At 37.8% G+C, this 13,317-nt stretch overlaps 1 protein-coding gene across 7 annotated transcripts in view; it reads left to right on the forward strand.

Moving 5' to 3' along the window:
* CFAP91 (cilia and flagella associated protein 91) overlaps positions 1-13,317 on the forward strand; it is an 89,263-nt gene that overhangs the window by 25,871 nt on the left and 50,075 nt on the right. For all 7 annotated transcript variants that reach the window (XM_053903408.1, XM_053903407.1, XM_053903403.1 and 4 more), the window contains one exon: positions 590-771. In XM_053903408.1, coding sequence (XP_053759383.1) covers positions 590-771 — 182 coding nt within the window. The remainder of the gene's footprint in view (positions 1-589; positions 772-13,317) is intronic.

The raw sequence follows: 13,317 nt of genomic DNA on the forward strand, positions 1-13,317 counted from the left end.
TTTATAGTCTCGTTTTTACATTAAATGCTTTAAAATATCTGGAATTAATTTTTGTCTAAGGGATGAGATAACTATTCCATAATTAACCAAGTGATCCCAGCATTAATTATTGAATTGTCCATCTAGAAAGAGCCTTATTTTTTAAAAATTCAGAAAGAATCTCTTCTTTTTTCTCTGTTCCTGTATTTCTAGAGGGAAACAGCTAAAATTGGATGTGTAACTACAAGCAGAGCAGAAAGAAACTAGGAAGTAGCAATTCTAAACATGTTCAGAAGTAACTGTATGACAAGCTAGAATCCACCTTTTATAACTTTATGTTCAACCCTGCCCAATGATATACAGATGAACAGGCACTTTTATGAATAGACCTGGGCATTTATATCCCTTCAGTTTCTTGGCAGAGGTGAGAATAGCAAGGCAGTTCACTCAAGATAATTGGCCACAGTCCTGGTTACACTGGGTGCATGAATTTGTGCATGTTTAAAGGGGGCATAGGCTTAGTGAAGCTAAGGATTCATTTCTGCCTGACTATGTAGTATTGTAAGTGATTGGATCAGGTTTTAATTTTTAAAATAATTTTCCCTTTTAGGACAGAGCCATATACTTTTCCTCCTACTTCTGCTAAGTACCCACCGATCCCTTCAAAGTGTACTGTGGGCACTCAGACTGATTATCGGGATGCTGAAGTTCAAACAGATCCATATTCTCCAGAATATGTAGTATGTCAGGAGTCAATCCCTGAGCTCTTGACCCTGGCTACTCTTACTTGGGGTGAGTTGGTAATTGTCTTGGATATTTGTAGATGCCTGTCTTGATAACCATGCATGCTATTGAGTTGCTGGAAATGATGTACTTAGAAGCAACTATGGTATAAAGTGTTGCTATTTAAAATGTCTTGCTCAACAGAGCTACTTCATAGACTCATACGTTTTCTGATACTTTTGTTCAAAGAGAGGTATGCCGTTTTCATTGCAAGGAGGCTTATTATACTTTATCCCTGAAGACTGAAGTTTTATTTTGGCTTAATTTTGTGGTTGCTTTGCTGACTACTCACCTCCCTGTTCTCAGTTTTTCCTAGTGAATCAGTTCCTTTTCATTGAACAGTCCTTACTCCTTTACACATAAACCTTTTTTGAGTGTATAATACTGAATGTATATTCCGCCATATGTAACAATATTATCTTACTTTGACAAAATATCTTGCAATTTACCAAAGCTCTCTTACATACCCTATTGGACAGTTTGGGTGATTTCTTTTTTTAAATTTTTTAAAAAAAATGTTTATTATTTATTTTTGAGAGGGAGAGAGAGAGAGAGAAAGAGCGAGCGAGCAGGGGAGGGGCAGAGAGAGAGGGAGACACAGAATCTGAAGCAGGTTCCAGGCTCTGAGCTGTCACATAGAGGCCAATGTGGGGCTTGAACTTACAAACTGTGAGGTCATGACTGAGCTGAAGTTGGACGCTTAACTGACTGAGCCACCCAAGCACCTCGATGATTTCTTTTGATATTATCTCTGAAATGCTAATATAGTTCAGGCTCAGAAAGTCACTCTTTGATGGTATTAAAATCTGACCTAGGCCTATATAATGTGAAATTAGAAAAATTAATAAGAAAAGGGGCTTTTATAAATGACTAGACATTAGCTTATATAACTCACTTGATTGTAGCTGGGAAACTGAGGACCAGAGAGGCCACCTCCTCCCAGGTTGTGGAGATAGTTGGTACACTATTATGATTTTTATTAAAATGAGATTACTTTTGTTTCCCAGCTGTGATGGTTTGCTGTGATCAAGTCTGTGTCATAGGCAATGAAGACTTCCATGTCTGAGCTCTAGTTTTGATTCTTGTTTCTTGGCTCACCTTATGATATCAGATGAAGCATTCTTGACTTCCATACTTTATAGCAGGGGCTCTACTTTCAGGCGTAGATGGCAGATTAAAAATATGCTGAAACCTTTCCCTTCTGCTCTGAGCACCTAAAATACACACACACTAATAAGCGCATAACCACACTTTTTTAAAAAAAGGTAAAAAATTTCCATACGTCAGAAGTGGAGATTACCTCCTAAAAGAAAGAAATAGCTGGGAATCTATGATGGTGAGCCGGGATTGGGAATGGTGGGGAGCTAGATCCAAGTTACCTGCCTGGACTAGAGGAGGCAAGACTTTTCTCTTGCCCGCAGGTGGTACTGAAGCCCAGTGCCTTCCAACACAGAGGTTGAAGTGTCAATAAAAACCACTATGAGTCTGGCCTGCCCCCTCATTTGTGAGGCCCTGAGTAGGAGTTTAAAAGGAGGCCTACATACTATATGTATAGATGTTTAAAAATTATAAATCAAGTTAATATTTGTTAAGTAAAATATGTTCTGTATTTTTTACAAATATATCTTTATAATAAGTTGAAAGGACAAGTTTAAAATTCTTAGATTCCTTGGGATTCTTTGGTGGAAGGTGGCAGCAAGGGGAGAGGCTGCCTGTGGCTTGCCTTTTTCTCTGGCTGTTCTACATCACGAGGGGCCTGTCATGTGTGCATGTGATCACCTTACCTGGTTTTTCCAATCTCAATGTACACATCCCTGCCACTTGGCCACCCCTTGGGCTTAAGGGTGAACAAACAACAGCATATAGTCTGCCCTCAGGAGTCTGAATCCTGGGAAGAGGTCCATGTAGATTTTGGAAGCAGGCTTGGGCCATTTGTTTAAGGAATTCCAGGGTCTCTAAGAGTATAGTAGCTCCAGGTGGGCATAGTCTGTTGAACTATGATGCTGGGTAGGGCTCTGAAGAATGAGGCTGGGGAGCTGTCTCTCTGTCCAGGTCAAAGAGTGCTACTTCCCAGGGTACTCATGAGAGAAATCTACAGATGATCTCAACCCGAGAATCACAAAGTATCTAAAGAACACAGACACCAGTAGTGATCAAAAAAAGAAAAAAACCAGAAAGAATGATTTCTTGAGCAAACAGAGCAAATGGAACAATCTGAAAAGGACTTAGGAAGTACTTTTTATATCCTCAAAGAGATAAACAGGGTGAGGAACATGAAAACAAAAGTGTGAGCTATGAAAAAAGAATCAGTTGGAATCACTGGAAAGGAAAACTATGAAGTTTGAAATAAAATGAACTCAGTAGTAAACTAGGCAGAGCTGAAGAACAAATTAGTGAAATGAATGATTAAATGAACAAGTATTCCAGAATGCAACATGCAAAAGTACAATAAGATTTCAAAAAGAAAAAAAAAGGTAAGAGCCTTGGGGGATTAGATTATAAGATCCAGAAATTGAAAGAGAGAGTGGTAGAGAAGCAATGCAAGAAAAGATAATGGCTGAGAATTTCCCAGACTTGAAGAAAGATGTAAGCCCACCGGTTGAAAAATTTTATTGAGGACTAACTGGGATAAATTTTTAAAAATTCATACCTATAAATCAAGGAAAAAGAAGACATTGAAAAAGCTATTGGAGAGAAAAGTCAGATTACCTACAAAGGGACAAACACCAGATTGACATTTTATAGTATTATTTTTAAAGTGCTGTGGGAAAAGAATTGCAAATCTAGAATTCTTTCACCAGCCAAGCTATTATTCAGGAGTGAAGGTGAAATAAAGACTTTTCATGGGATAGGACATTTCCTAGGATCTATGCCATAGGATATTGTATAGATGAAGCAAATTCATTTATGTAAGGTACTTATTAGACCAGTGCTTCACATATAAATAAGCATCTGTAAATGTTAGCTATCAGTCTGAATAAAAGAAGATTAAAGGATATACTTCAATTAGAAGAAAAATGATCTCAAAAAGAAGAAGCAGGGTTTAAGAACATGATGAACAAAAAAAGAGAAAAATATATAATTAAAAATTTTAGATGTCGAGTTTCTAAAAATAATTTTTAAAAAAAGAAGCAAGTACTAAAATTCTAGGTCAATGTTGGCAAACTGTGGTCCACAGATCAAATTGGCCTATTGCTTTTTTTTTAATATAGCTTGGATGCTAAGGATGATTTTTACATTTTAAAATGGATGAAAAAATTTTGTATTTTGTAACATGTGAAATTTATAGAAATTAAAATTTCAGTGACTGTAAAGAGTTTTTATTAGAAAACAGCCATACTCATCTGTACTGTCCTGCTGTTGCACTATAATTTTTGGAAAAAGTTAAAAATTTTTTTTAATTCCAGTATAATTAACAGTGCTCTATTAGTTCCAGATGTATAATATAGTGATTCAATAACTCTATACATTACTCAGCATTCATCATGATTAAGTGTACTCCTTAATCCTCTTCACTTGTTTCACCTATCCTCCCCACTAACCTCCCAGCTAGTAACCACTAGTTTGTTCTCTATAGTTGAGAGTCTTTTTTGTTTGTCTCTTCTTTATTGGTTTTTTTTTTGGTTCTTAAATTCCACATATGAGTGAAATCATATGCCATTTGTCTTTCTCTGACTTATTTCACTTAGCATTATGCTGTCTAGCTCTATTCATGTTATTGCAAATGATAAGATTTCATTCTTTTTTATGGCTGAGCAACATTCCATTGTGTGTGTGTGTGTGTGTGTGTGTGTGTACACCATTTCTTGTATGTGTGTATGTGTATGTTTATACACACACACACACACACACACACACACACACACACACACACCATTTCTTTATCCATTCATCTGTGGATGGACACTTGGGTTGCTTCCATAATTTGCCTACTATAAACATTGCTGCTGTAAACAAAGGGGCACATATACCTTTTGAAATTAGTGCTTTTTTGTTCTTCAGGTAAATACCCAGTATCATATGGTAATTCTAGTTTTCATTATTTAAGGAAACACACACTGTCTTCCACAGTTTTCGCAGAAGTTTGCATTCCCACCAACAGTGCATGAGTGTTCCTTTTTCTCCACATCTTTGCCAACACTTGCTTCTTGTTTATTTTAGCCATTCTGACAAGTGTGAGGTGATATCTCCTTGTGGTTTTGATTTACATTTCCCTGATGATCAGTGAAGCTAAGCATCTTTTCATGTGTCTGTTGGCCATCTGTATGTCTTCTTTGGAGAAATGTCTGTTCATGTCTTCTGTGTCCATTTTTAATTGGATTATATGTGTTTTTGGTGTTGACTTATATAAGTTCTTTATATGTTTTGGACACCCTAACCCTTTATTGGATAGGTCATTTGTAAATACCTTCTCTCACTCAGTAGGTTGTCTTTAAGTTCTGTTAGTTGCTTTGCTGTGCAGAAGCTTCTTATTTTTCTTTTTTAAAGATTATGTGTTCTGAGAAAGAGAGAAAGTGTGAGTGGTGGAGAAGCAGAAAGAGAGAGGAGAGAGCAAGAATCCCAAGCAGGCTCTGTGTCAGTGCAGAGTCCAACATGGGGTTCCAACTCACAAACCATGAGATCATTACCTGAACCAAAGTCAGACGCTCAAGCAATTGAGCCACCCAGGCACTCCAGAAGCTTCTTATTTTGATGTAGTCCCAGTAGTTTTATTTTTGCTTTTGTTTTTCTTGCCTCAAGAGACATATCTAGAAAAATGTTGCTGTAACCACTGTCAGAGAAATTACTGCTTGTGTTCTCTTCTAGGGTTTTTATGGTTTTACATGTAGGTCCTTAATCCATTTTGAGTGTATTTTTGTGTATGGTGTAAGAAAGTGGTCCAGTTTCATTCTTTTGAATGTAGCTGTTCAATTTTCCCAATACCATTTGTTGAGGAGACTGTCTTTTTCCCAGTGTATACTCTTGCCTCCTTTATGGAAAATTAGTTGACCATATAACTGTGAGTTTATTTCTGGGCTTTCTATTCTTCTGTTGATCTATGGGTCTGTTTTTGTGCCAGTACCATACTGTTTTGATAACTACAGCTTTGTAGTATATCTTGAATTCTGGGATTGTGACACCTCCAGTTTTGTTCTTTTTCTTTAAATTGCTTTGGCTCTTTGGAGTCTTTTATGGTTCCATATAAATTTTAGGATTATTTGTTCTAGTTCTGTGAAAAATGCCATTGGTATTTTGATAGAAATTGCATTAAATCTGTAGATTGCTTTGTGTAGTATGGACATTTTAACAATTATTTGTTCTCACAATCCATCAGCATGGACTATCTTTCCATTTGTGTCATCTTCAATTTCTCTCGTCAGTGTTTTAAATGTTTATTTTTGAGAGAGAGAGAGAGAGAGAGCGAGCACGAGTAGGGGAGGGGCAGAGAGATAGGGTCAGAGGATTCAAAGTGGTCTCTGTGCTGACAGCAGAGAGCACCATGTGGGGCTCAAACTCATGAACCGTGAGATCATGACCTGAGCCAAAGTCAGACACTCAACTCACTGAGCCACCTAGGTGCCCCTCATCAGTGTTTCATAGTATTCAGAGTAGAGGTCTTTTACATCGTTGGTTATTTCTAGATATTTTATTCTTTTTACTGAAATTGTAAATGGAACTGTTTTCTGAATTTCTCTTTCTGCTATACTAATAATTTAGTGTATAGAAATGCAACAGATTTTTATATTGATTTTATATTTTGCGACCTTACTGAATTAATTTATGTGTTCTAGTTTTTTGGTGGAGTCTTTAGGGTTTTCTCTATATAATATCTTGTCAACTGCAACTAGTGAAAGTTTTACTTCTTTCCTACCAATTTGGGTGCCTCTTATTTCTTTTTGCTGTGGCTAGGTCTTTCAGTATTATGGTGAGTAAAAGTGGTGAGAGTGGACATCTTTGTCTTATTCCTGATCTTGGGGGAAAAGCTCTTAGTTTTTCACCATTGAGTATGATTTCAGCAATGGGTTTTCCATATATGGCCTTTATTATGTTGAGGTATGTTCCCTCTAAACCTACTTTGTTGAGGGTTTTTATAATGAATGGATGTTGTACTTTGTCAAATGCTTTTATTATATCTGTTGAAATGATAAATGATCATATAGTTTTTATACTTTCTGTTAATGTGATGTTGATTTGATATTGATTGATTTTCAAATACTGAACCACCCTCCATCACAGGAAGAAATTCCACTTGGTTGTGGTGAATGATTTGTTCGATTTGGTTTGCTAATATTTGATTGAGGATTTTGTATCTATGTTCATTAGAGATATTGGCCTGTAGTTCATTCTCCGCCCTCCCCCCCCCCCCCCCCCCCCCCGCTTTCAGTCTCAGAGTCTCTCTCCTTTTGTAGTGCCTTTATCTGGTTTTGGTATCAGGGTACCGTTAACCTTATAGAATGAATTTGGAAGCTTTCTTTCCTCTTCTATTTTTTTGGAATAGTTTGAGAAGAATAGATATTAAGTCTTTTTTAAATGTGTGGTAGAATGTACTTGTGAAGCTGTCTGGTGCTAGACTTTTGTTTGTCAAAGTTTTTTGATTGCTGATTCAATCTCCTATACTGGTGATCTGTATGTTCAAGTTTTTAATTCTTTCCGATCCAGTTTGGGGAGGTTATATGTTTCCATTTCTTCTAGGTTCTCCAATTTGGCATATAATTTTTCATGATATTCTTATAACCCTTGGTATTTCTGTGGTGCTGGTTGTTTTTTTTTTTCTCTACTTTTATTTCTGATTTTGTATTTCTGAGTCCTCCCACCCTGTCTCTCCCTATGAGTATGGCTAAAGGTTTATTAATTTTGTTGATTGTTTTCAAAGAACTAGGACCTGGTTTCATTGGTCTGTTCTATTGTTTGTTTGTTTTTTAAGTTTCTATTTTATTTATTTCTTCTCTTAATCTTCATGATTTCCTTCCTTCTACTGGTTTGGGGTTTTGTTTGTTGTTATTTTTCTAGCTCCTTTAGGTTTAAGGTTAGGTTTATTTGAGATTTTTCTTACTTCTTGAGGTAGGCCTGAATTGCTATAAACTTCCCTTTTAGAATAGCTTTTGCTGCCTCCTGAAGATTTTGGACCACAGTGTTTTCACTTTCATTTGTCTCCATGTGTTTTCTGATTTCCTCTTTGATTTCTTAGCTGACCCATTTATTGTTTAGTAGCCTGTTATTTAGCCTCCATGTATGTGTGTCTTGTGGTTGATTTCTGGTTTCATAGTGTTGTGGTTGGAAAAGATGTATGGTATGACTTCAGTCTTTTCAAACCTGTTGAGAATTGTTTGTGACCTAATGTGTGATCTATTCTATAGAATGTTCCATGTGCACTTGAAAAGAATGTGTATTCCACTGTTTTAGGATGGAATACGCCTGTTCGATCCATGTGGTCTAATGTGTCATTCATAGCACTGTGTCCTATTCATTTACTCTTTGGATGATCTATCCATTGATGTAAGTGGGGTGTTAAAGTACCCTACTATTATTGTATTATTATTGATTACTTCCTTTATGTTTGTTGTTAAGCTGCTGTATATATTTGGGTGTCTTCATGTTGGGTGCATAAATATTTACAATCCCTATATCTTGTTGGATGGTTCCCTTATACAATTCTTATATCTTGTTGGATGTATGATTATGTACTTTCCTTCTTTGTCTCTTGTCACAGTCTTTGTTTTAAAGTATATTTTGTCTGATATAAGTGTTGCTACCTCGGCTTTCTTTTCACTTCCATTTGCATGATAAATGCTTTTGCATCTCTTCACTTTCAAATCTGCATGTGTCTTGAATCTGAAATGAGTCGTTCATAGGCAGCATATAGATGGGCCTTGCTTTTGTATCCATTCTGTCACTTTATGTCTTTTGATTGGAGTGTTTAGTCCCATTACATTCAAGGTAATTTTGGATAGGTATGTACTTATTGCCATCTTGTTAGTTGTATGGTTGTTTTTGTAGTTTTGTGTTCCTTTCTTGTTCTCCTTTTTCAAGGTTTGCTAGCTTTATTTGTTGATATACTTGGATTCCCTTCTCTTTATTTTTTGCATATCTGTTACCAGGTTTTGATTTGCGGTTACCTTTAGGTCTATATGTAACACCTTATGCATATAGCAGTCTATATTAAGTTGATGGTCACTTAAGTTTGAACCCATTCTAAAAGCACTAAATTTTTATTCCTTTCCCCTGCCATGTTTTAGGTAGATGGTATCATATTTTATATCCTTTTGTTTTGAATCATTTGACTCATTTTTATAGATATACTTAATTTTACTGCTTTTGTGCTTCCTACTTTTCTTACTCCTACTTACAGTCTTTCCTTTACACTCACAGAGTCCCCTTTAACATTTCGTGTAAATCTGGTTTAGTGGCCATGAATTTCTTTAACTTTGGTTTGTCTGGCAAACTCTCTCTTTCAATTCTGAATGATAGCTTTGTTGAATAAAGTATTCTTGGTTGCAAGTTTTTTTCTTTTAGCACTTTGAATATATCATTCCACTCCCTCCTGGACTGCAATGTTTCTGCTGAAAAGTCAGCTAGTTGTCTTATGTGGTTTTTCTTGTATGTATCTAATTTTTTTTCTCTTCTTTTAAAATTCTTTATCAGTACTTTTTTCCATTTTAATTACTATGCGCCATGGTGTGGCCCTCCTTGGGTTGATTTTGTTGGGGGCTCTCTGTGTCTCCTGAATGGATTTGTTTCCTTCTCCAAATTCAGGAAGTTTTCATCTGTTATTTTCTCAAATAAAATTTTCTCCCCACCTCTTCTCCATCTTATCCTTCTTGGATCCTTATAATATGAGTGTTATTACACTTGATGGTGTGGCTGAGTTCCCTTAATCTATTTTCATTTATTATTATTATTTTTTTCTCTCCTGTTGAGCTCGATTGCTTTCCACTACTCTGTCCTCCAGGTCACTGATCTGTTCTTCTGTTTCCTCTAGTCTACTATTTTCCCCTTCTAGTGTATTTTTAACTTCAGTTATTGAATTCTTCATCTCTGATTGGTTCTTTTTTTTACATTTTCTGTCTCTTTGTTGAAGGTCTCACCGAATCCTTCACTTTTGTCCCAGTTCAGTGAGTATGTTTATGACCATTACTTTAAATTCTCTATCAGGCATATTGCTTATCTCCATTTCATTTAGCTTTCTTGTGACTTATGTCCTGTCCTTTGATCTGGGACATATTTGTCTGTCTCCTCATTTTGTCTAACTCTCTGTGTCTGTTTTCTGTGTATTATGAAAGTCAGCAACATCTGCTCTTGAAAGTCTTGGATGTATGGAGAAAAGGTCCTATAGTGCCCTGCAGTATAATTCTCCTGTTTACCAGAACCTGGCACTTCAGGGGTGTGTTGCATGTGCCCTGCTGTGGCTGAGTTATATTTGCCCTCAGTCCAGCCATTGCAATGGCTCTCTTTGCCTGTTTTGGGCAGGGCTTGGTCCCTGTGATGTAATTTGGCTAGTCAGGGGTCTCCTTGAGCTTGAGTTGAGTCTGACCAGGGTTTGCTAGAGCTGTAATACCACCAGACTACAAGGTGCTCTCCCTGTGTTGTCCCCTCAGATGCTTTTGTTGGTGGGCAGGGCCTGCAGTCAGTCCAGAATCTGTCCCTAGCCCACTGCTAGGGCTGCATTTGGACTGGTGGTGTGTGTGTTATCATCCCCTCTCCCTGGGCAAGAGTCACTTGGAGTGGTGGTAGACCGTGTTTGGGTTGCTTGTGCAATGCCAGCCTGGATGGACTCCTGCAGAGGGTTGTTCCACAGGAGACACAGGATCAGAGTGAGTGTTGTCAGCAAGGTCTGTGTCAGTCTCCAGGGAGGGGACTTGCAGCTGCCAGGGACAACTCTGCTGATGCCAGCTGGGTTGGAGGGGGTGGATCTGCAGAAGACTGTTGGGCAGGGTGTGCTGTTAGCAAGGTTGGTGGAGATTATTCCTGGTGTGCTGGTACTGGCAGATGTCCATACATCCACACTGGGGATGGGAAATGGCTCCTGTAAGCCTCTTTGTTCCTAGAGAAGTCTCCCAAAGATCCTACTCCTCCAGTACAAACTCTGAGATTAGTAAACAAATCACCTCCTGGATACCCAGGTGTTTTTCAAATTGCTGTTTCTGTGCTGTATCTCAGTGGAACTGTTTGTTATGCTGTCTTTTTAAGAGTAGGGACTCCCGTTTCTTCTCACCCTGGGCTCTCCCAGAGCTGAGCCCATTGACTTTTTAACTTCCAGGTGCTAAACCCCATTGGTTTTAAGAATTCACAAAGCTGGGCTTCTCTGGCTTTCAAAGCTAAATGTTCTGGGGATTTGTCTTCCTAGTGCATGGCCCCTGTGCCTGGGGTGCTTATTTATCTCTGTATCCACCTCATTCTTCCTTTTTGTGGACAGTTATGTGGGTCTATTTGGTTCCACTAAGTCTTTGCCTTCCTAGCCTCCTTGATGTGGCCTCTTCTCAACATATGTGTGGAGAGTCTGTTTTGCCAGTCTTTAGTGTTTTTCTGGTTATTTACACTGATGGGGGTGTCTTTAGTTGTATCTGTGGGATGAGGTGAGCCTAGGATCTTCCTACTCTGCTATCTCCCTGAAAGTTCTTGCTCTGCATTTTTTTTTTCAACGTTTTTTATTTATTTTTTTTTGGGACAGAGAGAGACAGAGCATGAACGGGGGAGGGGCAGAGAGAGAGGGAGACACAGAATCGGAAACAGGCTCCAGGCTCCGAGCCATCAGCCCAGAGCCCGACGCGGGGCTCGAACTCACGGACTCGCGAGATCGTGACCTGGCTGAAGTCGGACGCTTAACCGACTGCGCCACCCAGGCGCCCCTTTGCTCTGCATTTTAAATGTAATGATGATTAGGATGTGCCCCTGGTATTTAGCACACGAGATGGGTTTTGGGAGGTAGGCTGGCATGGACACTAAACATCCTGTGCTGTATCTGGCAGTCCCATACAAGAAATAATTTTTTGCTCAATATGGCAGTAATATCACTTTAGTGAGAAATACTGAGTCACTGCAGTAAGAGGAAAAAATTGAGGCATGAAGATTAGAAATAAGAAGCAAAACTATCTTTCTGCGCAATGTACTCATTTAGAAAATCGAATGAAGTAACAAATTACCAGAACTAAGAACCTGATTTCAATAAGGTAGCTGAATATAGAATCAACATGCAAAGATCAGTAACTTTTCTATATATGAACAATATCTAAGTAGAAATATTGAAAATACCATACTCTTAATATTGACAAATAACAAAGTGCCTAGGAATATCATTTAACAAAAACATGTGCACAGTATTATGGAGAAAAATTAAATTATTCCTTAAGCACGATGAACAAAGATTTGATAAAAAGAGAGCATACATGTTTATAAATGGGGAGAGTCATGCTAAATAGATAGGATTTCTCCCCTAAACATTTTATACCTTCAAGCAATTCTAAACCAAATCTGTAATCCCAGTATAGCTGTGCCTATGTAAATCAGTATCTTTCCTTTTCTTCCCAGAAATCATACAAAAGCAACAAGCACAACACAACTCCCACAAATTGCACTTTCAGTGATACTTAAAAAAAATCTGTGAACTACTACTAAGTATTTGTTAGGACTACAAAAAGCAACTGAGATTCGGCAGAAACAATGTGGGAGGAAGGAAGGAAGCATGGGGCTGTGGGAGAGCACCAGGGGGACTCTCAGAAGGCTTGAGCAAATTATACTTCTGGGAGGCAAATTTGGCAATATTCAGAAAAATTTTAAATGATGATATTTTATGATCTAGCTGCTAGACTTTAGATCCTTTCTAAGAATCATAGAGAAATTTGCATATGGGCATAATGAGGACCAGTACAAGGATGTTTGTTGCAGTGTTACTATGTGTAATCAAAAAATTAGAAGCAACTTAAAACATCACTTTTGAGAAGATAGCTTAAATTGTGGTAAAGTCCTACAATGGAAGAATGCAGTTAGGTCTCTGTGGTATGACTAGCATCCCCAAAACAAAGTTGAGTAAAAAAGCAAGTTGCAGGGGCGCCTGGGTGGCTCAGTCGGTTAAGCGTCCGACTTTGGCTCAGGTCATGATCTCACGGTCCATGGGTTCAAGCCCCGCGTCGGGCTCTGTGCTGACAGCTCAGAGCCTGGAGCCTGTTTCAGATTCTGTGTCTCCCTCTCTCTTTGCCCCTCCCCCGTTCATGCTCTGTCTCTCTCTGTCTCAAAAATAAATAAATGTTAAAAAAAAAAAATTAAAAAAAAAAGCAAGTTGCAGAATGATACAGTAAAATATCATGGATGTAAATATTAAATAAAAGATTATCATATTGTTACTTATGTATAGTTCATTTTCCCCCCAGCTTTCCTGAGATATAATTGACATATTGTGCAAGTTTAGGACGCACCACATGATGACTTTATATACATATTTTTTGCAAAATGATTACCACAATAAGATTGGTTAACACACCTATTACCTCACATAGTACCATTGTTTTTTTAGTGTGTGTAAAACATTTAAGATCTACTCTCTTGGCAGCTTTCAAGTATATAGTATAGTATTGTTAACTA

The sequence above is a fragment of the Panthera pardus genome, unplaced genomic scaffold, assembly GCF_024362965.1.
Source record: "Panthera pardus isolate Hobbes unplaced genomic scaffold, ASM2436296v1 HiC_scaffold_16, whole genome shotgun sequence".
NCBI classification, from domain to species: Eukaryota; Metazoa; Chordata; class Mammalia; order Carnivora; family Felidae; genus Panthera; species Panthera pardus.